The sequence below is a fragment of the Populus trichocarpa genome, chromosome 1 (assembly GCF_000002775.5).
Source record: "Populus trichocarpa isolate Nisqually-1 chromosome 1, P.trichocarpa_v4.1, whole genome shotgun sequence".
In the NCBI taxonomy this organism is placed as follows: domain Eukaryota; kingdom Viridiplantae; phylum Streptophyta; class Magnoliopsida; order Malpighiales; family Salicaceae; genus Populus; species Populus trichocarpa.
The window spans coordinates 9,923,252-9,949,161 of NC_037285.2; the positions used below are offsets into that span (position 1 = coordinate 9,923,252).

The 25,910-nt window shown below is 32.1% G+C and overlaps 2 protein-coding genes across 4 annotated transcripts; one reads left to right on the forward strand and one right to left on the reverse strand.

Moving 5' to 3' along the window:
* The first annotated feature begins 14,566 nt into the window (after positions 1–14,566).
* On the forward strand, positions 14,567–21,498 carry LOC18093967 (adenine phosphoribosyltransferase 3). Of its 3 annotated transcripts, XM_024593727.2 has the most exons (7): positions 14,583–15,024; positions 15,412–15,522; positions 17,488–17,580; positions 18,440–18,589; positions 19,062–19,101; positions 19,286–19,344; positions 21,233–21,420. In XM_024593727.2, exons 1-6 carry the CDS (start codon positions 14,943–14,945, stop codon positions 19,308–19,310), a joined length of 501 nt encoding a protein of 166 aa, XP_024449495.1. In that variant the 5' UTR covers positions 14,583–14,942; the 3' UTR covers positions 19,311–19,344; positions 21,233–21,420. The 3 variants fall into 3 exon arrangements, with proteins under 3 accessions (XP_006368184.1, XP_024449495.1, XP_052306081.1); XM_006368122.3 differs by lacking the exon at positions 19,062–19,101 and having other exon boundaries at positions 14,567–15,024; positions 21,233–21,498; XM_052450121.1 differs by lacking the exon at positions 19,062–19,101 and having other exon boundaries at positions 14,673–14,696; positions 21,233–21,498.
* A 3,006-nt stretch (positions 21,499–24,504) lies between these two features.
* Positions 24,505–25,684, reverse strand: LOC18093969 (uncharacterized). Its single transcript, XM_006368125.3, has one exon. The coding sequence runs from the start codon at positions 25,427–25,429 to the stop codon at positions 24,596–24,598; it is 834 nt and encodes a 277-aa protein (XP_006368187.1). The 5' UTR covers positions 25,430–25,684; the 3' UTR covers positions 24,505–24,595.
* Positions 25,685–25,910: the final 226 nt, after the last annotated feature.

Here is a 25,910-nt window from a genome sequence, read left to right on the forward strand (position 1 = left end):
AAAGTTGCTGTAAATAGGAATGCCATAAGAAGTTGATATTTGTCAAGAATAGAATAAGATTGCGAAGATCTTCATAATTACTCACGTACCTAACTTCTAGGACCACTTCATAAATGTGTGACATTTCCAAGTCCATGAGACATTTTGTCAGTATGTGTGAGACAGTACATATTTTTTTCCCCAGAAACAAACCATCAATTTCTACAGAAGATCTCCGAATATGAATTTCTCTCTTGGAGAAAGAGACGTGGGCCTGCCCAAGGCAGGAGAATTGATTGCCATAGTGTCCCGTCCCATGCATTTGCCTTCCTATGTTTGTGCAGGCAACTGCTCAGTTTGACTCTTCTCCAAGAATCCAATACAGTTATTTACTACATCGGTAGCCGTTGCAGAACAATATTTTTTAAAAGTAAAAAACACCTTACTTAATAGTAACATTTTCCAAGGAGCAAGAGAAATTCAAAAATTGGATAATTCATTTAATTTAATTAATTTAATAATATGGTAAAAAAATAAACAGTGATAACAAAAAAAAAACCAAAATCAACCAAGGTTCATAGTTATAAAACTTGATTTGACTCGACGGGTTAACCTAGAACTCATGCGACCCGGGATCTTGATCATGTTTCAAATCATAAAAACCTGAGCTGGCAATTAGCCTGGTCAAGCTTGGGTGATCCAATGTAGCTTGGGTGACCCGGTGTAACCTGGATGAGACCAAATTTTTGTTTTTATTTTTAAAAAAAAACTCAAAAAATATATAATTAATTTATAAATATTTAGTCTCACATATCTTCTTTTATAGCCTACTGTTTCTTTACATTCTGATGTGAAATAATTATACTGCACTCACATTACTTTTTTATATCCTATATTCACATAAAATTGTTTCTTAACTTTTCGATGTGACATAACTTCACATTTTAGGCCTTGCATTTCTTTTTTATTTATAATTTATATTTACATGAATTGTTTCTTAATTTTTTTGATGGGGGACAACTACATTGCACTTCACATTTCTTTTCTATAGCTTACATCCACATAGATTATTTCCTAACTTCTTTATGTGAGATAACTATACTACACTTCATGCCTCGTATTTCTTTTTCATAGCCTACATCCATATTCATTGTTTAAAAACTTTTCCATATTAAAACCCCAAACATACTTTTTTTTACTATTTTCCCGGGTTGACCCTAGTCAACCCGTGTGATCCGATACTCGGCCTCTTGGCCGAGTTTAATAATTATACCCAGGTTAACCCGCAACCCAGTAGTATATGAGATCGGGATAACCCTGTAAAAAAATAACAAAGCATAACCCCAACAAATCCAATATTGAAGAATGAAATTGAAGAAAAACAATTGTAAAAATGACCTGAAATAAAAACCTAAGTCAATCTGGGCTAACCTTTAAAACTCATGACCCGAGTCATGGGGTCAGAATTACTCCATAAAAGGCAAATCCAAAAAAATTATGAAACCAAAATCCCGATCAATAAAATATTGAGGGATGAAATTGAAAAGGAAAGTTTCAATAAAAAAAGGATATAAAACAAAACAAATAGCAATAAATCAAATAATTAATCAAATTTGACATAAAAATAAAATGAAATAAGATGTTGAGGGATAAAATTGATAAACAAATTCAATTAAGAAAAGGATTAAAAACAAAACAAATAGTAATCAAAAGAAAGAAGACCAAATCTAACATATGAAAAAATTGAAGGAAGATGAAATTGAAAAAATATCTAATTTTATGAGTTATTTCAAATAAAAAAATAGTAATAAAAAAAGATGGACCAAATCTAAAAGAAAACAAAATTGAAGGGTTACATTGGAAATTTGGAGGGTTAAGCATGAAAATCAAGGAAGAGAGAGAAATGAAGAAAAAAAATTGTCGACACCAAACCGGAAGTCCATTGACCACACGCACTGCCTAGGGATGGAGGAGAAACCAAGATGATTCAAATATCTTCGCAGAAGCCAGTGTTTGGTAGTTGGGTGACACCACACACACCATCTGAAGAGCTTGGGCGTAGCCCATACACTTTTTCGTGCAATACACGCGCCAACTACTTTTTATTTTTAAATAGTATTTTATATTTATTCAGATACTAAATTGCTCTAAGTTAACTTAATTATAATAGAAAAATCATGATGAAAATAAAAAAAAGCTTTGGATATATGTGAAAAAAACTTTGATTTTGAGGATAATCTAGTCATTTTATAATATTTTTAAAAAGAAAAGTTCGAAATATCCCCTAAAATTCATGTTTAATATTTTTTAGAAAAGTTAAGTTAGTCATTTAACTGTGTAAAAAAATATAAAAATATCATATTACTCTTAATAGTCATAATAGTCGGGCCAATTGTTTTTTCTTGAGAAAGACAAAATACATATTTTACTATTTTAATTCACAATACAAATAAGTCTAGGTTACAGTATGTTTGGGAGTGTGGTTGCTTTTCAGAGTGTTTTTCATGCCAAAATGAATCAAAATGATTTTTTTTTATTTTTTAAAAATTATTTTTGAGATCAGCGTATCAAAACGATCCAAAACATACAAAAAAATTAATTTTTAGCAAAAAAAATTGATTTTTTTTAAACGCAGGTAAGCCCGCGTTTCCAATCACTCCCTTATTGTCACTGTAATTCCTTTGCCCTTTTAGTTTCTTTTAAAAATGATAATTTTCACCATAACCATAACATTTCCTATTATTATTAACTTTGATGTTTCCAAAACGTTCTAACATGTATTTTCTTATGGAATGCCATATTTTTTATAATTTATAAATAAATAACAAATATACTAAAATGTATAGGTGATTCATTGTAATCTCCCTTGTATTTTTTTATTTGTCACTATAATGTGGTGACTTTTTTATCCTTCACATGAAAATTTGCTCGCCTCTAAACTAGAGGTATTTTTATCTTTTCAGACGGTGCATTAAGCATTATAAATTTGTTTGAGAGTATTTTGATCAATTCAAAATATTCATAACACAACAAAATAGCCAAAATACCCCCGGGTGTAAAAAAAAGGGTTCCGGGTAGAGACATTTTTGGTATTTGTATTTTTTCATACACAGTAGAGTTACTCATGTACCCTCGGATCCAAGAAATTTAATTCATTGGGGGCAGGGGTATTATGGTCTTTTAACCTCAGTTGTTTTGTTTATTGTTGGTTTGGTCAATAGTAGTTACATAGTTTCCCATTTAAATAATATTTTTAATTCAAAAAAGCTACTAGCGTGTGCAGTTCACGCGCCAGTGCGTTGGAGCCGCTCACACCCTTTAAGCAACATATGTGGTAGCTCTAGGTGCTAAAAATGAGCTTTTGTCGTCTTATGTTATTCCTCGTTATCTCCTCTTTTATTTGGAGTGGCATCCAGATGTTGTCTGTTTATTATTGATAACATTTTCTTTTTTTCCCTTCATTTCTCTTTCCTAACCTGAAAAATACACCATGATCCTTATTGTTATTGGTATTTCAGATTCGGTCTTTTTAGTTTTGATTTATGTATTTTTTTTCATTTTCCTTTTTGTTAAAGTTTTTGTTTTTCAATTTAACCATTGCTTTTTAACTTTTATAGATAATGTATTTCGATTCGGTCTTTCTACTTTTAATTTTTTATTCTTGTCCTTTGTCCTTTGTCCTTTTGTCAAAAAATTTATGGCTTTCAATTTTATCCTTCAAATCAAGTTTATAGTTATGACTTTCAATTTTATCCTTCAAATTAAATAATAATAGTAGTAGTAGTAGCAGCAGTAGCAACAATGGCGGTGGTGGTGATAGCAACGATAATAATAATAGTAATGGTATTAATAGTTGTGATAATAATATTGATGATAGCAATATTTGTGATGGTGGTGGTGGTGGTAATGGTGGTAGTAGTGGTAGTGACGATCGTGGTGATGGTGGTGATAATAACCCTAATTAGTGTTGTTATACATTTATCGTGACTACTTTTTAATATTCTTTTTTTTTACTTTATTTCAATACCTAAATATTATTTGTTGTACAAAAAAATAATCCGGCCCCGCGATGAAGTATAGACATCAAGGATAGTAATAACTAATAATGGTGGTCTCTAATTTACACGAGTTTGGGAAAATATATTGGAAATATCTAATAATTCATTTTTTTTAAAAAAAAAAAAACTTGCATCCTTGGAAAAAGTTTAAAATGGTCATCTTAGTTTCCATTAACTATTTGACAATAAAGAAAAAACTAAAAAGAAAGGTAGATCATGTGCATTGTTAATAGTCACGATGAAATTATGATATTGCCTTTCTAGCTAAAAACTTTACACAATGATGTGACTAAACTATCATTTAAAGCAAAAAAAATAATTAACATCTAGAAGTTGTTTATAATTTTTAGTTTTAAAAGCACTGTAAATTGAACTATTTATCCTTAGAATTAAAAAACCTATAACTCTTCACCCAGGGGCTTTGCTTTCTTTTCACCTTGATTTTTTTTTTTGTTATGACTAGGTAGGTTGAGGGGGAAATTGGTATTTTAATGGGTAGTAAATATTATTAAAAAACAAATGGCAGATATATATGTGGCACGCATCTGCGTCTGGATGTTGACAATGTTGTTTAAGCAGTGCGTGAAATGTCTCCCGATATCCAAACAATGGTTTTCGATGTGACTTTCGAATCATCTTGAAGGAGCCTCCATCCTTGGGCAACGCATGTTGTCAATAGAGTTCTAGTTTGGCACTAAAGATTTCTTTTTTTTTTTCTCTCTCTCCTACTTAGTTTCCATTTCCCATGCTTGGCCATTCAAAATTTCAAAGCAATCCTTCAATTTATTTTTTCATTCGAATATGGTCCATGTTCTTTTTATTATTTTTATATTAATTATTTATAAAATTGATTATTTTTTTTCATTTTCACCCTCCTTAATTATTTTTCATGTGTCAGATTTAGTGTCTATTTTTCATTGCTATTTTTTTTTATTTTTTTTTATTTAATTTGTTATTCAATTTCATCCCTCATCATTTAATTTTATTTATATGTCAAATCCAGTCCTTTTTTTTATTTGTTTTAGTTTGATAGTTTTTTCAGATTTAAATATTTTTTTTAATTTCATCCTTCAACATTAAGTTTGATTTGTTGGGAATTGAACTTTGTGGTTTTTCCAGAGCCTTATATGTTTATCCCTTCTTTAAAAAGTGTCTAGGGCACCTAGAAATTATTTTTTATTGAAAAATAAAATATAAGCATGAATACCAGGGTTAGTTAAGGGCTCAATTAAAACTTATTGGAAATGCTTAGGGTTGTATTAGAAAAATTAAAACTATAGTTATCAGACCCGACCCAGGGGTTGACGTGGTCAAGGAGCCGGGTCTTGGGTTACACTAGTTGACTTAGGTCAACCCAAATCAACCCAGAAAAATTTTTAAAAAATGAAATTTTAATATTTCATATGAAAAAAATTAAGAAACAATTCATGTGAATATGAGCTATACATATTATAAATAATGAAGTTTAAAAGATTATTTCAAAAAGTTTTATATCTCACATTGAAAAAAATACTATGTTAGTATGTTATTTTTTTAAATTGAAATATTTAAACAAAAAAGATTTTTTATTCTACGTTGAAAAAACATAATTTTTTTTTTGTTATGAATATAGAGTATATATATTAAAGGGTTTGAAATCTCACGTTAAAAAAATAATTTTTTTCTTGTGAACATAGAGTGTATATATACTAAAAAATTTCAAATCCCACATTTAAAAAATAAAATATTTTTCTAGTATTTATATAGTGAATTTTGAAAATAGTTAATAAACAACTAAAATATATATAAAAAAGAAGGGTCTCTAGCTAGGAAAAAAAACACAATTGAAAAAAAAATCGGGTCTCAATCGGGTTTTTCCGGGTCGCCCGGGTCACGGGTCAACCCGGCAGGTCAACCGGGTTTTGCCATGTTTTTGCTTATCTCAGTCTTTTGCCTTACCCGGACTAGTCCAGCCACCTGATTAACCGGGTCTCAGGTCAACCTGCTAGGCCGGTTGGGGTTTAATAACTATGAAGACCAAAATAAAACATCTCAGCATACCAGGGCAGAAAGCTCATCCAAAAAAATCACCAATGCAATTTGCAAACTTATTGCTTCGTAGTGTTTTGCCAGGTTAATTAGGTTATACGAAAGGGCCAGGAACTCACAGGCCGAAGTCCCAAGATGAACAACTGTGAAGCTTATCGTTCCCAGCAAGCAAGTGCCTGGTTTGGTAGGTACAAGCTGACAACAACAAGGGACTGTCCATTGTGTGAGCATTTGTTCATTTTTTGCCCAAAAAATATAGCCAAAGGTGCTTTGGTAATTGGCTGTTGAGAGGTAAGTGTATGGAGAAAGCGGGGACAACAAGATCTCTGGACTATCTTCCATGGAGATATCCCATTTTAATAAGTACCAAATCCGACAGCTGCCCCTCCTGGCCATTTTAGGTTTGAGGGCACTATATCCTACATTGTACTATTACTACTACCCTACTGTGCTCTGCCGCTCTATCGGAATCTATCCTACCTCTAGGTAGGTAGGGGCTAGGACTGGGGAAACATTGGGATAATGCATGGCGGATTCATCCTTCCTGTGGGCTTCCAGCATCGTGACCTTTTTCTCTGCATTCGACTTCTTCAAACTCCTCTTGCTAGGCAAGAATATAAAAACTAGAATTTTCATGTCAATAATACCTTACCTTGGCCATTGATAGTAGAATGACATGATTTACTATGCTCCTTACAGCATGGAAAAGAACCCAAATTCTTAATTAACAAGAAAAACCAGCACCAGCAGCAATTATCATGTGTTCTGGTGATAGTGAAGCATTAAAGCAGCGGTGGCTGAAAGGTGGAGATTAAAATATCAGGAGTTGCAGAGCTCACGATCAAATCCTCAAAACCATTTAAATAAATAAATCCATGGCCCTTGCTTTTTTTAAAAGAACAAAACCGGGGAATAAAACACATCCATCCAACTTGGCGAATAATGCAAGGTTAGTAGTTCCTAAACCAAGAAATCGCTGTTGTCAGTAGTAGTAATGATAATAATCTTTACCGAACCAGAAAGGAACAATCCTTCGTGTAATGCACTTGTTGTCTCCATCTCTAAGGATTTTTAATAAGTTTAATTAAATACTGGATTAAAATAAGAAACAATATTATCCATAATCATTCTTAAGGGAAGGCATTGCCTCTCTCTCTTTTTTCCCCTGACATTTAGCGCAGAGAAGATTGAGAAACAGAAGGTTGTCGGTTGGGACTTGGGGGCAAGTACTCTTTCAATTTTTAATGTATAGTCCCTACCAAACCCTGCACTTCAAAAGGACACCAAAAACAGCACTTCTGCCGCCACTTGAGACAAAACGCGCATGGCATGAGGTGTTTTGTGTTTTTTTTTAATGATCTTGAAGAGCGATTTCGAATGAAAATAATAAAAAAAGAGTCTTGATTTGTTGTCGAGCGGAAACATGGTATTGTTTGAATTTGTATTTTAAACGGTGTTCTGTAAAAAATATTTAAAAAGTTTTAATGTATTTTTAAATAAAATAATATTTTACTGTAATTGAAATTTAGAATCTTCTTAATTAACCCTTGAAATTAAGATTTATTCTCCTACCTAACTATGTTTATAAATTAAGCATTTATTGTTGGTGTAGGTAAAGTACTGAGAAAGAAAGTTGTATTGATAAAAATTGATAAATGTTTGTTTATATATGATCATGTCACAAAATTAGATGAGTTAGGAAAAATGTCTTCGGGATACAATATTGAGTTTATTTTTGAAATATTTTACTGCTTCCACAATTTTCTTTATATATATATATATTTTTATTTATTTATCAATAATTTTGAGCAAAACGTTTTTGCTATGTATCAATATAAAATAGACACATATTAATTGATGTTAGTCACGTCAGCATTTAACAGTCTTAGGTGACTGTTGATATTGGTATACCCTCAAATAGAAAAAAATAAAAAACTATGTACTTGAACAGGAAATTATAGTTTTGAACTATGACCAATCACACAAGCATCCACCCATGTCTCTTCGAATCATGTCTGAATATTGAAGAGCTCCGGCTAGGGACCCTCAGACATGACAAAGTGTGTTTTCAATTCTTTTTATATATATATATATATATATATATATATATATATATATATATATATATTATTTATTTATTTATCAATAATTTTGGTCCAAGAATCCTACTAATAAATAAATATCACCATTACTTTTCTCTTTGTTTTTTCTTCTTTTTGTTTCTTTAGAGAAAAAAAAATAAAAATGATGTGTTCAGTAACAAGAAAAAATATATTTATCTTTTTTATTTTCAGTTTTTGTAGAAAATTAAAAAAAGTATTTACTTGTGGGAAACAAACAGATTTTCTCATAAAAAAAGAAATATATCAAGATTACAATTATTTTTCCGAAAAAGATTAAAACCATTATTTTTCTGTAAAAGATTAAAACCATTATTTTATTTTATTCATATTAAGAATTATAATAAAAATTTATACTGTTAACAAAAAAATGAAATCTTTGTGTTGAATTTATAATAAGAATTAAATTTACAACACTAATTAAATATATAAAATAATTTGAATATTTTACATTTCTAAAATATATATATATATATATATATAAAAGAAAAAATATATTGTTGAATTAAAAAAACAGTGAAAAGCTTGTATTAAAGAACTATAGAGAATCTTTAAAATATGTTTTTTGAATTCGGTATAATATTATATTTGAAAATTAGAAGTTAATTTCAATTTTTCCTTTTTTAACTCTGATTGCTTGAAAAAAAATTAAATATTTATCTTATTTATATTTATATACAGCCATAACAATGACCTCATGGTTAGGTCTAAGGTACAATCTTGTAATCTCCATTTTAATGATTTGTAGTTAACTTGATGTGTATGTTAAGTTTAATATTATAGATTTGTAGAAAGATGAAGACATGTTGAATTATCAATTTATATGAGTTTACAAAGTATTTGTAGAGTACATGCTTGGTAGGGCCTCAGTATAAAGAAAACTTGGTTCATTATATAAAAACAAAAAACCACTCCTTTTCTCACCTGCATGATCTATGTTGAAGGCAAAAATTATATTTCAAAAGGTAGAGTGTTATAGTTGAGATTTGTTTTGACTTGCATTTTGTCGCTTATCCAATCTATCATAGAATATTTTGATGTTAAATTATAGATTGATTTTATAAAATATAATTTTAGATTATTGTTGAAAAAGAACAGAGAAATACCAAGTAAACAAAGCCTTTCTCATTAAAGGTCATGAAAAACTACAATTTGGTTTCTCAAGTTTTTATTTTTTATATATTTGATCTATGTTCTTTAATGTTTTTATAGCTTGGTATTAAACTTTATTTTTATCACATCTCAATCCTTAGATGCTGAGAGATGAGAGATAAAGTTATCGGAAAAAAAAATAAAAGAGAGAGAGTGGGGTTTGTTGGCCATATTCCGGTCATAAAAGGATCATTTTTTGTATCAATGAGTTCGTTTTAGAGAGAAGAGTTCAATGAAAGTAGTTTTGCCCTTCAAACAAGTCAAAAAACAGAGATCAATAACTATCAATTTTATTTGACTCAGTTTGATTTATGATTTTTAATATGATTAAAAAGTGTTTTTAAGATTGGAAATGGCTTTATAGATATTTCTATGGTGTTTTAGATTAAAACAAGTTGAAATTTTTGTTTTGAGGTCTAAAAACTTGGATCCTGACTTTTTGACCACCGAAAAAGATCAAAATTCAAACTAGAAGACAACATATTATCTGTCTAGGTAAATGATGAACTGTCCGTTCTATTAAAAAAATCAGGGTGCTGTTTTTTTTCAAAAAAAAAAACTAAGCAAGTGTGCTTGGCATTTTAAACCCATACACGCCTAACTTTTTTATTTAATATCCCTTAAATTTTTTGTTTTTAAAATTTAGAATAAATTTATCTTTAAATAAACTCATTAAAATAATATTTAAATAATTATCCAATTAATTCATAACTTTCAAGAAGATTAGAGTTTTGTTTATATAGTATTATTAATAATTACTTTATAAATAACATAATATGTAGATTTTTTTAAAGAATTATTTTTATTAATATTCAATGAGAATAAATTTTTTTTTATATATAATTTTATTAAATTTACTATTATTAATTTTTTTTATTCAAGTGTGTGAAAATAATTGATTCATAATTTTTTAATAAACAATATTTTGTATAAATATAAAAAACTTGCCTAAGCATGTGGGCCTCCCTCAGGCCCACATGCTTGAGCTTTTGTTAAAGGCCTATAACTTTAGCTATTGATTTTTTTTTCTAAGTTCATCTTTTAATATTTGATTTTTTTTTATTGAATTTTATTATTTATTATGAATTGGTTTCTGTATTTTCTATCATACAATAAAAAATAATTCAATCTATTAGAATTCATAACCTGAATTATAGGTTTGATGAGTTGACTAGAGTGAATCTAACTTATTTTTTGTTCTTTGATTTTTTAGATCGAGAACTACCCAATTGACAAGGTCATGATAAAGTAACTCTCATATGATTGAATTTAAAATTCAAGTTAAGTAAATAGTCAGGTCGAGATTTTTCAAGTTTAAATTATTATATTGAGTTTAATGATAATACAAAAAAAATCAACAATGTAGATATTTTTTTTTTTTATTCTAAGAACTGTTTTGGTATAAATGACAACGAGACCGCGATCTATAAACCAATAATCTTTGTGGTCCATCATAAGAGGCAGATAAAATTTGACAACCAACTTGTTCATTTTTCTTTTCTTAAACATCAATTGCAAAAATCTTGAAGAAATTCAAACACATGGAGACGAGAAAGACTTTGTTGCCCAAAATTGAAGGAAGAACCATCAATCATTAAATAAATACAAGTAATGTAATCTTCTAATCCACTGCGTGATTATTGCTACAAGGACACCTGTATCAATGAAAAGGATATTACATTGTTGTTGTCAAGGGTCCATTTTCTGTAACCCTCTTGCTCAGAGGCATATTCTTTGTAGCTGTCTTGGCTTTGTAGTTTATTGGCATGAGCTCTCTTATATATTAAACTCTTAATTAATCACCCAATCCCCAATTAAAATTATCATAAAACAATCCTTTCTCAGTTCTCACGACGACTAGGTCAAATGGTTTCAAATCAATTTTTTTATACAAGCGACTGTCATTAAATAATGCATATTTTTTAGAAGTTATTTTTTTTCTATGGAATTGACTTGAAAAAAAACCCTTTACAGCGAACAATTGTCATCTAATTTCCAGACACAAGAAGTCCACAAATTGTCAATGCCAGTCTTCAATGCAAAAAATACTGGGAGCTAGATGCGGTACTGCTGTAGCTATTAAATTAATAATGCTTCTGTTAATGCTACAGAAATGAGAGCTGTAAGCACACAGCATTGGCAGCCATTCTGCATCAGGATAGAAAAAAAAAAAGAAGAGAAGAATCCCTAACCTGGCTCCTTAATTCAGTGTTAATTCTCTCTCAGGGTGCAAGTATTAGTAAAATAATATCAAGAATTATTAATTAAATATAAATTTAATAGTTTAATTCAAATCAACAAACACGTCTATCCTCCGAGGTAAACGTGTTGTTGTTTCGATATTTGAGTTTTATTTTTTTATGATTAAAATAGCGATAAAAATAAAAATTATTTACGATTAATATTTCAAGAGATGGATTCTATTAATAAAAATTTTACCGATAAATTATGTGTTTTAATATTTTCTCTTGTATAGCAACTAGGAGATCCTCAAACCAATAGTCACTCGTTTGCTCACACAATAAATAAATTTAATTACCACCGATGTTGTAACTCGTTGATAATTATTAATGTATAACAAAACTTAAATCATGGATGTACATTCTAAAAGTGTTAATGTATTTATTTAACTTGTGTTATTAGAAATCAAATAAGTTTTTTAACGCAAAAAAATAAATGTGTAGGTGTTAATAATAATTTTTTTAATATCGAGTAAAAAATATAATTATGAATTAAAAAAATTACGTTTATTTATAATAAAATAAAATGAAGATGATATGTGTTAATAAAAATATATAAGATCTTAGATTAATTTTTAACATAATAGAAAAATAAAATAATGTTGTAATTGTTATAGTGAAACACAATTTCCTTTTAGTCTTTGTATAATAATTTTTCAAAAAAAAATTATCAGAAAAAAAAAGAAAAAAATTCAAAAACAAATTAAAAAAGAATGTAGATAAAAACAAAAAAATTGATATAAATAAACCAAATGTCTAGAGTGATAAATATCCTAAATATAAAGAATAAAAAATAATATATTTTTAAAAATGTAAGTAATAATAATAAATTAAAATGAATTATAAAAGAACAAAGATAATAATAATAAAAATAGTGATAGGACAAGCAAATCCAAGAAAATATGTTTCTCCTAAAAAAACAAAAAATTACATTAATTTTCGCAACAGCTACAGTGCCCACTACAATAAATAATTTAAATTGTTTTTCATAACTATGCAATTTCTAAGAAAAACACAAGACCTTAATTATATATATCCTAAAAAAAAAAAAAAACTCAAGATTACAATACAAACCAATTCTAGCATTTCTCAACAACTATTTTTTAGATCTCTCGAGGAGAAATCACTGTAGACAACGAAAAGACACTTGCCTGCTGTGCTCATTATTATACATATATGAACTGAATTGGACGACTGAACCACCCTATTTAGTATTCGGTAGCTAGCTATACATGATTATTATGCCTGCTTTTAAGTTTACTAATTGATGCGGCTGTAGCCCACAAAGACCTAATCCTTTTACGCCCTTTCCTTTTCCTCTGGTCTCTGAAAAAATCAAGGAGCACTAATCAATAATATCCAGAGTCCTGTATATCTTTCGCCATCAATATATCTTTTGGTTATTGCCCAAGCAAACTCATGGCAGAGACCCTCTCGCAAGAATTATTCAGGTACCAATCTGAAAGCAACGACTTGAGCTAGGATGGAGACCTTGCTTGGTAGAGGGGGGGTTGGAGCATGAATTCTAAAGGCATGACAAGTGCAAATATCACAAGGTAGGACCTAACATGAGATGTGTTCTTTCATCTTAACATGCCATTTTAGCAGACATTGAAGGTTACCTGTCATCCTTCTTCTCTGGGATTACATTTCCTCTACGTGTTCTTCTCATCCTTTTATATTCATCACGCTCCGGCCGGCGACGATATGAGTGTGTGTGTGTGTGTGTATATATATAGACACATAATCATCAAGGTTTTCACGACTAGCTAGTTCACATATCGCAGCATAACAAAAATATTGGGAGGGAGCTCCAGATATTTATTTTCACGCGCATCACACGTTCATGTAAGATTTTTGCACTAATTTAATGTATTTAAATATATAAACTCTTCTCTGATATCAAGAATATTTAAACTAATCTTCAAGTTAAAGGCTGCCTGCCGTGAACTTCCTTGACCGCCAAGTCTATCCTTTAAATTTATAATAATTAGGTGATTATGATAAAAGGGACACTTGAAGTGATAAATTATGAATTATAAGTGCTTTATTAGAACCAAAAAAAGGAGAGGTAGAATTTGTCCTTACAAAATTTAAGCGAGTTTGAAATAATTTTTTATTTGGGAGAGTTTTTAAGGGAAGGTAAAATTAACACTTAGGGGGTAAGATTTAACCTCCAAGGCTAGTTTATTATTATTATTATTATTATTGTTTTTTTTTCCTCTCCTCCCCACTCTTTACCTCCAAATTAAATACATACCAAACAATTTTTTTTAAAAAATTTGTCTCTCGCTAATTATTACTAATAATTTAATTGTTTTTTTATATTTTTATTAACATTTCACCCTTTAATTTATTAGCGCACCAAATATTCTTAAAATAAAACTTTTATATCCTTAAAAATCATTCTTATAATATATAATTATGTTTATAACAATTTACTATTATTTCTAAACCCCATACCAAATGACACCTTAAATATCTAAATATGTTGGATTTTCTTCCGGATATGTTTTTTAATTTTAAAATAAAGTTATTAAATCTTGCCGTCCATTGTCCTGAAAATATCCCTCAAAACAAATAAATCTTAAAATAATTTTGAAAAAAAATACAAAGCAACTATTCTGAATATAGGCTGGTGTTATAGCTCTTAGATAAGATAGAAATGAATGCCACGTGTACTGATTAGAAATAATTAAAAAAAACATTATGATTATACAAAATCCTAAACGAATTCAAGAAAAAAGAAATCTGTAAAGGAAGGAGTTGCAAAGCGAATAAAGATACTACACAAAAACAAGATAGGCGTAAAATCTTGTGTTGGGGGCCCAAATCCCAAAAGACCAAATAGAAGCTGCGTACGGAGCTATTTATATTTTATACAGCAGCGATTAAAGGGAAAGGAAAATAACTGCACCAACAGAAAAAGTAAATAAATAAATAAATAGAAAGCCCTCGTGATTCTTTTTTCCCCCCCTTCTCCATTTACCTCTTTTTTTTTTTTTTTTTTTGTTATTATCAATCTTCTCTTTCTCTTTCCTTTTCTTGTGCAGAGAGCTCCCTCCTCCTCCTCCTCCTCCTCCCCTCTCTTTCTATAAATACATCACTTTGCTTTCTATGTGTGTTGCCTCTCTCTCTCTCTCTCTCTCTCTCACACACACACACACACACGCCTTTTATTATCTCTCCCTGTTCTGTTTTTTTTTTTATATTTATTTTACCATGAAAAACGGCTAGAGGAGCTAAAGAGAGACACTGAGGCAGACACACACAGGCTTTCTTTCTTTCCTTGTTGTAATAGAATTACTATTTTTTAAGACACATCAAAGTTGTTTAAAATACCACCACTGCTACTCTACATTGCAATGTCGGCTTACAGAGATGAAGATCCTCGTATTCATGACATCAAAACTAGGATTCGTGTTGTTCCCAATTTTCCAAAACCAGGTTTTTTCTGTTTTTTTTTTCTTGGTTGTTGAGAAACATAGACTTGGCGGAAATACCTTTATGATCTCGAATTTTAGAGTTAAATTCAAGAATCGGTTGCTGCAACTGGGTTTTGCATACGAAGTTTCTTCTCGATTCAAAGTTTTGTTCCTTTTTAAAATCTTCACCAAGTTGTTTGAGTTCTTCTTTTCATTTCCATTATGAACGGCACCGAATGTTTATGCTCTTTTGTTGTTTTGGTAAAACACGTTTAAGCTTTCATGATTCAAGACTGTACGTGCTTTTCCACATATATATATACTACTCTACTGGCGGTGAAAAGCAGAGAATCTATGGCTATGCCTCTTTTTTGGTTATAAGTTTGTCATTGATGGTTTATTATGGCAGGTATTATGTTTCAAGATATCACCACCCTATTACTGAATCCTAAAGCATTCAAGGACACAATTGATTTGTTTGTTGAGAGATACAAAGGCAAAAACATTTCAGTTGTTGCAGGTAAAAAAAACAAAAAACAAAACTCACAAGAAAGAGTGAAAGACCCCATTTCTGCTTTTATTCTTTTTTTTTCCTTAGCAAATTTTCGTTCTGTTTGAGGTGTAATTAGAAGATCTGATTTTAGGCCTTTTAACAACTGATCTTGGGTTCAAGATGGTGGGGTCCTTTTGCTTACAGAGCAAAATGCACCACTGCCTAAGTTTCTGGATGTCTTTTTTTCTTATCTTTTTCTTTTTTTTCTTTTTATGACTGGCTTTTTGATGGGCTCATTTAATGCTAAATGGAAGTGACTGTTCGTGTGTATGTGATGTTTAGTTTTTCTTTCTTCTTTCTTGTTCGCCTTTTTTCTGCTAGAGAGTGATTTCTTGTTTGACTAATGGGCTTTGTTAGTGTGGTGTGCCATTGATTGCTCTCTGTTCATTTTTTTCCCCTTAGCGGCTCTCATCTGACCACCTCTACTTCTCTCTATTGTTGCTGTTGTTGTTGTGGGCATGTGCTAGGATCTGATTTGGGTGGATTGTGGTTGGTGATGGATGCCCACCTTGTTAAAAAAAATAGGTGGACCCAAATGATGCTAAAGTTAAGATGGGCCGGCTTCTTTTGGCTCTATTGTAACGTAGATTTCCCCATTTTACTGTTTGATGTTTTGATCCCATACCTCGGTTATATTGTCTCTTGTTTTTAGTCATATCCTTTTACTTTTCCTTTTGCAGTAGCCAGTTTTGCACCTGAAATTGATGGCATTGTGAGGTCTTAAATGACGAACCGCTATCTTTCTTATAGTGGTTTTAGGTTTTCTCCTGCGATGGGTTATTTTGTAAGATGGCCACGGTCGCATCCCTCTTTGGTTAACTGGGTCATGTTCAGTCAGAAACTCTTGTGTCTTAAGTTGCTTATGAGTGATTTTTTTATTAGCTGCACGTAATGTGTTGTCTTGCACTTCCAAATAATAGCAAACTATGCATACTTGAAGAGGTTTCATGATCTCTTACTGATAGTGCCGTTAGACCTCATTTTGATTTTGCTTTTCGATGATGAAGGATTCGGTCAGCATTTAAGTGTACTTTGCTTTGTCCCGTTGTGTGGGCATTAGAATCTGTCTCTTTGTACCACGTGGATGAATTTTGTCTTCTTGTGTTTATGTGGAACTTTATACATTAGTGGAATCTTCTTTAGAGATTTTAGTTTCACATGGAAAAGTTTCGGCCTTTTCCCTTGCCAGATAATTATCTGTGTTTTTCGTACCTGTCACCAGTCTATTGATGCTACCACTGGATTAGCTCTAGTGCAAGTGTTCCGCGTTTGGTCAGTTGGAGATCTAGCTTATCAAATTCCAGTGCAGGTTTATGTCACATTCAAGTATTTCGGGCATTGACTCTTGCCACTTGTGCTTAAAATAATCACATTCATCATGATTTCTGTTGTTCTCTGCACAGTCCTATTCATCATATTTTAGATGTGGAGTCTTCCAACACTATATATAATGCTTTGCAGCTCATATAATTCTTTTTCCTTGATGGAAGTTCTGATAAAAACAATTTGTTGGTCAGAAAGTTTTCCTTTGCATCATTTGCGTGTCCTAGCTTTTGTGTCGTTCGACTGCCAGGGGGCATTTTATGGTTTTCATCACTTGAAGTACTCCAAGTCCCATGGTGATCAAATCTTAAATGTGTTTCTTGATAAGATATCTTGTAGCCTGCATTGATGCTCTCCTGCAAATTTTGTTAACTGCTGCCACAAAGTTTGTACTTGCCTCCTGTTACTGTTTATTATTATTATTACTTACAAGTAGTCAAGATTCTTTGACTTTTGAGCAGTTTACATGCGAGGTACTATTTCAAGATTCGAAAGCTTAATTAATGGATACTCCTCTCTAATACACACATACAAGACTGATGTTTTAACTAATAAAAGAGCTCAGCAATCTGTTTAGGGACCTAAAATGTGAGCAATTGTCTTTTTCAGGAATAGAGGCTCGGGGATTTATATTCGGACCTCCCATTGCTTTGGCAATAGGAGCAAAGTTTGTTCCTCTGAGAAAACCAAGGAAGTTGCCTGGTACTCCTCGTCTCTTTACTAATAACCTTTCTGCAGTGGCATGAACATGTTTATATTTCAAGATGTATTTGGTACGCTCATGATAAATAGCAAGCTATATACTGATCGTACATTATTTGGTCACTGTATTGCATTTATTTCTTCTTCTCTGAATGCTCTGGGACTCTACAATTGATACTGATATTTTTTTATGGCGCTTCACAATATTTATTGAAGTTAAATCGACAAAGGTGTAACTTGAAACTAAGACCTCACCCCTCTCGTTTATGATTGTGGATATAGGCACTACTCCTTGAACTACATTCTTGGAGCTACGCTCATGTGGAGCAATAATCAGCCGCTGATTTACATCTTAATTTTATACTTTTATAGTTGCTAAAGTGTTAGTTATTGTGTGTACTATACAGTTGGTCCATTTGGTAAATCAGCACCCTTGTATCCAATGTACTTTGTTTTATCCTTATTAGGCGTGATAGTGGATGTCCATTCTGCGTTAGAAAGCCAAATATATTCCTCACAGTTGATATGGTTACTGTATTAACAGAATGCCTGTCTTCTTCACACTGTTAGCCACCCAACCAGTATAAGTGCCTGAGTGATTTGCATTTTCTTTTTCTTTTCCTCCTCCACTGCTAGCTTAGCTGTGTGGAGTGAGTTTGTCCACATTAATTTTCACTCTCCATATCATGTGTGACATCAGAGAATCTTTCAGACACATAAGTATTGATGTCATTGATTTCTGTAGATGTCTCTGTTTTATATGGACTAGAAATCTCAGCTTTAAAGACGCTACATGTGATACTTAAATTCATATTTTCTCTGTTTACAATCTTGTTAATACTTATTGTCGTGTTTACAGGCGAAGTTATTTCAGAAAAGTATATTCTAGAATACGGAAGAGATTGTCTTGAGATGCATGTTGGAGCAGTCAAATCGGGTGAACGTGCTTTGGTGGTTGATGATTTGATTGCCACTGGTGGCACTCTGTGTGCTGCCATGAATTTACTCGGTAAACCTGTTTCTTGTTAAAAGACTTGAGATTCATGTATGTGTTGTAGTTGTTACGTGAGCTGTCTGTATAACAATTCATGTATACAAGACCATTGATGAAAAAATACGCAAGATTGTCCTATTCATTCTTAAATGTGATAAGAGTACAATGATCCAAAAACACTGAAATATTTATGTTTGATTAAAATACAAATTCAGCTTCTGGACCACACATCTGGGACATTTAAAATGTCAATCAATCCAAATAAACTAGCAATGAAACATGCTATCTGGAAGTGAATGATAAACAAGTTTTAATGGCAATATTCTACAGTAGGAGTGATGCGTTTACTTGCATTATACATACTGTAAATGTTGGTTGCAGAGCTGTTCAAGTCTTCATAAACAGTAGATCCATTTACATGACAAATTAGAAACCCAAGTTTTGCTGTACTAGAAAAAAGAAGATACTGAATAACAATTTTCACCAGGGGTTCATTGCTTCCCATGTGATAGAGAAGTTACTACAAGGTGATAGTTTTATGATCTGATCAATGACTAATATTTTGATAAATTTATCTCCTTGTTGATTGCTTTCTCAGAAATTTCACTGAAGCATGATCCAATTCCTTGCGAAATATTTTGTTTGTGTATTATCCAAACCTTTGTTCTGATTGAGTGCACGGCTTGACGATATTACGATATTATCTTTCAGAACGTGCTGGAGCAGAAGTGGTTGAATGTGCATGTGTAATTGAATTACCAGATTTGAAGGTGTGTATGCTTCCATATTTTCGAAGTTTTCACTACTTTTCTGTTGATCTTTGTGTTTGGAGTTTCTGTTAGAAACAGGACTTATCTGTTGCTTTGATGTCTTGAATTTTTCTGTCCTCTGTCAGTCTTTCTCACTCTCACACACACTCTGTAGCTAATCGTCTTGGTTACTTGAACGGAAGATGGGTTGCATAATTCAACAGTTGATGATCTATGTTCTTGTAATCCTAGGATTTTCAAATGTAACAAGAAAAAACTTCCCTTTTAACTGACGTCTCAAGTGCCTTATTTTGACCTATGGCTTGAACTCTCTAGGTCATCCTTTTACTACTTGTGTCTCTCGGTGGCAGCTTCCCTTTAGTTGTTGGTTTCATTTCCTGAGCCTTCTGCCGCTTATACCAGTTAAAAGGTCTGGATATTCAAATATAAGATTTTCAACGAAATCATAATTTTTAAAGATGGAGTTACCAGCATAGAATCTCTGGGGTAAATAGCTCAATGTGTCCCTTGTATAAATGGTCAGCTCTTCAACATGTCTTTATGTTTTTTATTATATCTATTATGTCCTTGTATAGTATCAAATTCTCCAATGTAAATTAACATAACTATACTTTTCATTCTTAAAATATCCTTGAACTATACAAAAATATATTATTATTTAAAAAAAATAATTAATGATCGAGTAATTTTAAAACTCTTTTATTCTTAAAACATTTTGAGAAAATTTTCTATTATATCCTTTATAACTTGAGGTTAATTTTGGAATGAAAAAAATATAATTTTGTCAATTCGAGTGGAAAAACTTGAAGGTTATATTGAAGAATTACTGTACAAGGACGGACTCAAAGATAGGGGGATATAAAGACTTTTCCAATTATATAAGGATACAAGGATAGATTAAGCTATTTACCTTTCACAATCTTGAGAATAATTTTTTAGTGGTACCTTTGAGGTTCCGTGGCAAAATTGGCCTGGATAATTTAATGGTTCTAAGCAAGTTTTCTGCTGATTTTGCATGGGGTGAAACCATTATGTTCCAATCCTGTCTACGAGAGATCTTTTGCTCATCACTCTCTATGGAAATAATGGAACTACTAAGTTCGTACAAAAGTGAATTTAGTCCTTGAGAGATTAGAATTTTGACTTAATGGTGTCAAATGGAAGAGGATTCCTAAGAAGTGAGTTTTCTTCACTATGTAAAGACCTTTAAAGAGGTTTTGATCACCATTTCAGAACCTTAATCGTGTCTTTCCAAGAGCTACACTGTGTCCAAAAATAATGGGTTAATGGAGACCTTTTTTTTTTTTTCAACCCAGAGCAGTATATGCATTCCAATATTTTTTTTTCCAAATAATGCAACTTCAGGGTTGTTTCCCTTAGAATTGCCTTTTTATGCTCGTCTGTAAAGTGCAGGTGCTTCAAGGAAAATTACTTTTTCCTTGTTCTGTTTTCATGGAAAATAGGCTTGAGATGAAGTTTCTGTAAGCAGAGGGTTAGAGTAGCATCACAACATGACTTTGATGTAAATGCTGATTTTGCTGTGGTTCTGAAGCTCAGCAAGTGCTTAAATTGGCAATGGCTTTACTCTTAAACTCTAATGGTTAATATAAAAGTAGTGCCGCCTATCTGCTGAGTTTATTGATACTTTGAAACTGGCACTTGGATGCAATGCAGTGAAATATATTAAATCAAGATATTGTTACCTCTCTTTTTAAGTGAGCAGCATCACTTCTGTAAAAATTGCAGTTGCACCTTAACGTGTCTGTTCAGTTTGTTTACGCGGGTGTTAATTCTCATTCATGAATGCATTTTTTAATTTTATGACAATAACAATTCTCTGCTACAAAAATGGTATTCCATTATCACATTTATGGGTCTGATGTTTCAGGGTCGGGAGCGATTGAATGGCAAGCCATTGTATGTACTCGTGGAGTCCCATTAATCATGGCAGATGATACAATTCTCCTGTGATGATGCAGAATGATAAATGTACATTAGAGGGATATCATTTGTTATTTTTCAGCTGGAATTCGCCTTTCATTTAGCCCAGTTGTTTTGACTATTAGTGAGTTTTTGGTCAATCATGGTGGTTGAGACCCTTACCATGTAATGCAGAAACATCGAATTTATGTGAAGGGCTTGATTTTAAGGAAATGATTGTAGGAATTTCTCCTCTTTTTTTTCCCATCTGGAAGATGAATTCAACCTATCTTGTGTTCATCCGAGGTTCAGACTTCAACTTTCAGAACAGAGATTATGTTGCAATCCAATTATTCTCTGCCAAACAATGCAGCAGGCATAACGAATGGAAGATTCAATGACAAACGGAAACGAGTCAAAATGACAATGCTTTCCTTGCTCACTTCCTCTCTCCATCATGTTACTTACAAATTAACATGGCTGTATTTTGTAGAGCCCGCTCCAGAGTTTGCTGTGTTAGTGTAGTTTTCCTGAACACATGGCTATGATATTTTGCTGTTACTGACGCTCGCAGAATGAAAAGCAGTATTCTTCCTTGGAGAGGAAAAACCTTGCATGATAAGAGGTTGATGTTTTGCTCGCAGAATGAGTTGTCTTGATCAGTTTCTGGTTCCAATGGGATCTAACTGGATTGGACTCAAAAGTCTTAATCGAAAATCTTTGAATTTTTTTTTTTTTTGGTATTGGATAGCCAAGCAACTATGTCATGGAATTTGTGTCAGCTATGGAGTTACAATCTTTACTTAAACAACCAAAACATATAGGCAGGTAAGTGCATGGTAGGGGGTCATAGGTTCGGAATTAGATTAATGAAACAATAGGATGAGAAGTGTTTATCAAAGATGGTGACAACGAACCATCTATCTGCCTTTCATTTTCTACCAAGGGAAGCGATTGCTCAATCAACTTGTTCAAAGTTTGACATGTTGATTTTATGTTTGAAAATCAGACATTTTAATATAATAACTACTCAAACTTCTTTATTTATAAATAATTTAAATATTAGATAAATTATTATTAAATAATTCATATGTGAAATGTATATGTTTACACCGTTTATTTTACAGCACATCCGAGTCGATCTATCTTTTTTATTAGCCTTTGAACAATTATTTCATTTTAATTATTAGACTTTTTTTTTTTGTTTTCATCATCTCATGTTATGATTACATTATTTTAAGTTTAATAATTTATTTCGGTTCACATGCTATAAAAAAAATGTCATGGCATTAAATTAAAGCTTGATATTACAAAATAGAATTTAAGTTTATTAATTAGAAAAGAAAATCCAATATTGAGGATTAAATAACTCTTTAAAATGCCAAACTCTCCCTCAATAGTGTTTTATATGAACAATATTGAGGATTAAATAACTCCTTTTTATTTTTTTTAATGAATGGTTCGTAAACTTATTCAAGTGATATCGAACACCATGTAAAGGAGAAATTATTTCTCTTTGAATGTCGTAACTGATATCACCGTGATAATATTTATATATAAATAAGAATAAAATATATGCTTATTTCATATAATAAATATTTTATTTTATACCTTTTTGAATTTTTAGACCACTTGATTTTAATATTGCATCACCTAAAACACGTGAATCGTGTACACTTCCTTCCCAACGAGCTAAAACATATGTAAACCTCAAATCAAAATTTATAGCTACTAAAACATTTCCGGTTGTTTCTTCTTTTCTACCTTGAAACTTCTCTTGAATTTCAATAGGAATATTTAAAAGAACATGGTTATCATTAATTACTCTCACACAATTCTATATAAATATGAAACAATAATGATAAACTTTTTCTTCTTGACGTAATTAATTAATGTATAAAAATATTAGTATTATTCTCATACCTTAAAATAAAGATAAAATCTTTGATTATTCATTATCTCTACAAGAATCATATCCTTTGGGTGTTTAATAAGGTGTTTGCACAACTTAAAAACAACCTTTAAAATAATTTTAAAATAACGATGAATAATTTTAATATACCTATAGTAAATATCACTAACAAAATGAAATTTTGGGTCTCATCCCATAATTTGTAAGAACACAATCGCATTCTCCCTAATAAACACAATTTTAGTTTATCATAATAGGTCATGACTTGTGAAGAAGTCACACAAATGATAAAATATATGTGGTTTTGTACGAATTTGTTCGACACAATATCTATTACCTCGATCCAAAATGTTATTCATATAGAATTCTCTTTGAGCAACTACATTTATATGTGATTCTCTTAGTATATAATTCTATTTTCTTCTCGTTCAATAATAATAACCCTTGCAGCTAGAGTGGATACGGCTGCTCATATACATGTTGTATGAATAGACTTACTATCTATTATAACAAGCAAGTGAAATTCTTGGATAATAAAGACATATTTTTTTTTTGTTAAAAATGGTGGATGGCAAGTCCATTGTTAGAGGACCCAAAGAAATATTAATCATGGTATTACAATATAAAAGGCAAAAAAAAAAATATTGCTTTGCAAGTGTAAAAATTCCAAACCAGAATAACTCAACACAACACCACCACAAAACACTCTTTATGGCTCTATCTTAAGAAACCACACCCAACCACCAACCAAGCTACTACATTATGTTGCAGCCCACTCATAAATATCAAATTAAAAGTGTTCAAAGTCATAAGTTAATGCATGGTGGTCTATTATATATATATATATATATATATATATATATATATGGGCTTTGAGGTTTGTGGGCTTGTTGTTCCTCTTGTTTTGTTTTTGAAGAGGGAAGCAAGAGGCAACTATATTATAAGTTTCTCAGAGTCAAATCTGAAAGTCAAAAAACTACCCCGACTTTGCCTTGTCTTGTTGTCAGCACTCAGCACTAGAGCTCCAACAAAGAATGAGTTGATAGCTTAACAAATCAGCATCAATATGATCGTAAAACGACTAATGACCCCCCACCACGCAAACACTTTCTTGACCAAACTCTCTTCTTCAATCACAACAAAAGTTACAAAAGAACAAGAATTGGTGGGCTGGTTAATGAGCAATCATAGCAATTATTAGCGCATTTAAACAAGAACAGGCAGGTAGATTAATTACCATTTACCATCCCACAATAACCACACCATTAAAAATAAAAATAAAGATTACCCACAGCTCAGCATTTAAAAATCAAGAAGCAAAGAAAAAATGTGTTGAAAAATGCACCCTTTTTTTTTTTATAAGAAAAAGGAACTTCCCTGGAGATAAAAGAAAAGAGAGAGAATAATTTCCACGTATTTTTACAATCTATAGATAATAAGAAAACAAGGCAACACCGCACGACTATCAAATACCAGCAACTCGCCATTATCCCCACTCACCGAGTCAAACCCGACCCGACAGTCATCTATCAACGAATCAAAACCGATTTGCTTTGTAACCCGACCCGCTACGACCCGACAAACAAGCATTGCTCTCCTTCCCCTACCAGCACCAGCGCTCTCATGAGCTCCTCCACTGCCGGAGAACGTGCAAACCACTGCCCCTTTTCCCCCTGGGAAAACCCACGCAACACCACGCGCGTCATGTACACCTCCAGCGGGACCCAGGCAATAAAACCGCATCATCTCGTTTCCATCGGCGACGCACCTTGCATTCTCCTCCCACGTGGTCCCACCCGACAACCCGGCCCGGGTTTTAACAATGTCTCGGTATTCTTCAAATCGGGTCACCGTTCTGGGCCCGTTTTGCACTTTGAAAATCATCTCGATCCGACCCGGAAATGATTTATTGCTCCAACTCGTGTGAAAGATAATCTCTACCACATTTCTCGAAGGGTGTCCCTCGGGCAGCTCGGCGAGGACAGGGAAAACCGGGTCAGGGTTGCGGGCTGACCGAGAAAGCGTCGGGGGTGTAGAAACGTGTTCAGGTTTGGGCTTTTGTTGGTTCTGATTGATAGGATGGTGTTTAGGTTTTGGTTTCTTGGTTTTGGTTTCAATAATGACATCTTTAATGATTTTTGAAGAGGTTTTCCTGCAACTGGAACTGGGCAGTAAGTGTTTGGGGTTCGGGTTAAAAACATCATCAAATGCTCTTGACTTACATTGCAATGACTTAACCCACCCGCCCGCCATTGAACGGACCAACCTGCAGATTAATGGTTACTTCCAGCAAAACAAATACTTGCTGTAAAGTTAAAGGACTCGAAAAGAGAACAAGAACGAGAGGGAGAGGGAGTTTCTTGAATTCTTGTCTTTCTCCTTCTATCTTGAGTTTCCTGGGTTAGAGTTTTTGGGGTTGTGTTTGGTGTTTGGTTTTCTTTTTCATGACAGCAGAGGTGAGGAGTTTGTGTTGTGTAATGTAAAGAATGGCATGGAACGGACATGGCGCGATAATAAATGGACTGCCCCTGCCTCTTTCTCACGCTCACGGGGTATGTTTTTGAAATGACGATAATGACCTAGATAGGTTTGATCTCTGATTGCCCACGTGCGCGCGCGTTTTGTTTGTTTAATTTGGTTTTCCTGACGTGATAGATAGAAAAGGAACAGAAGAACGAACGTTGCTTTTTGTGGTTTCTTCCGGTAAAAAAAAGAAAGAAGAGATGTGGTTCAG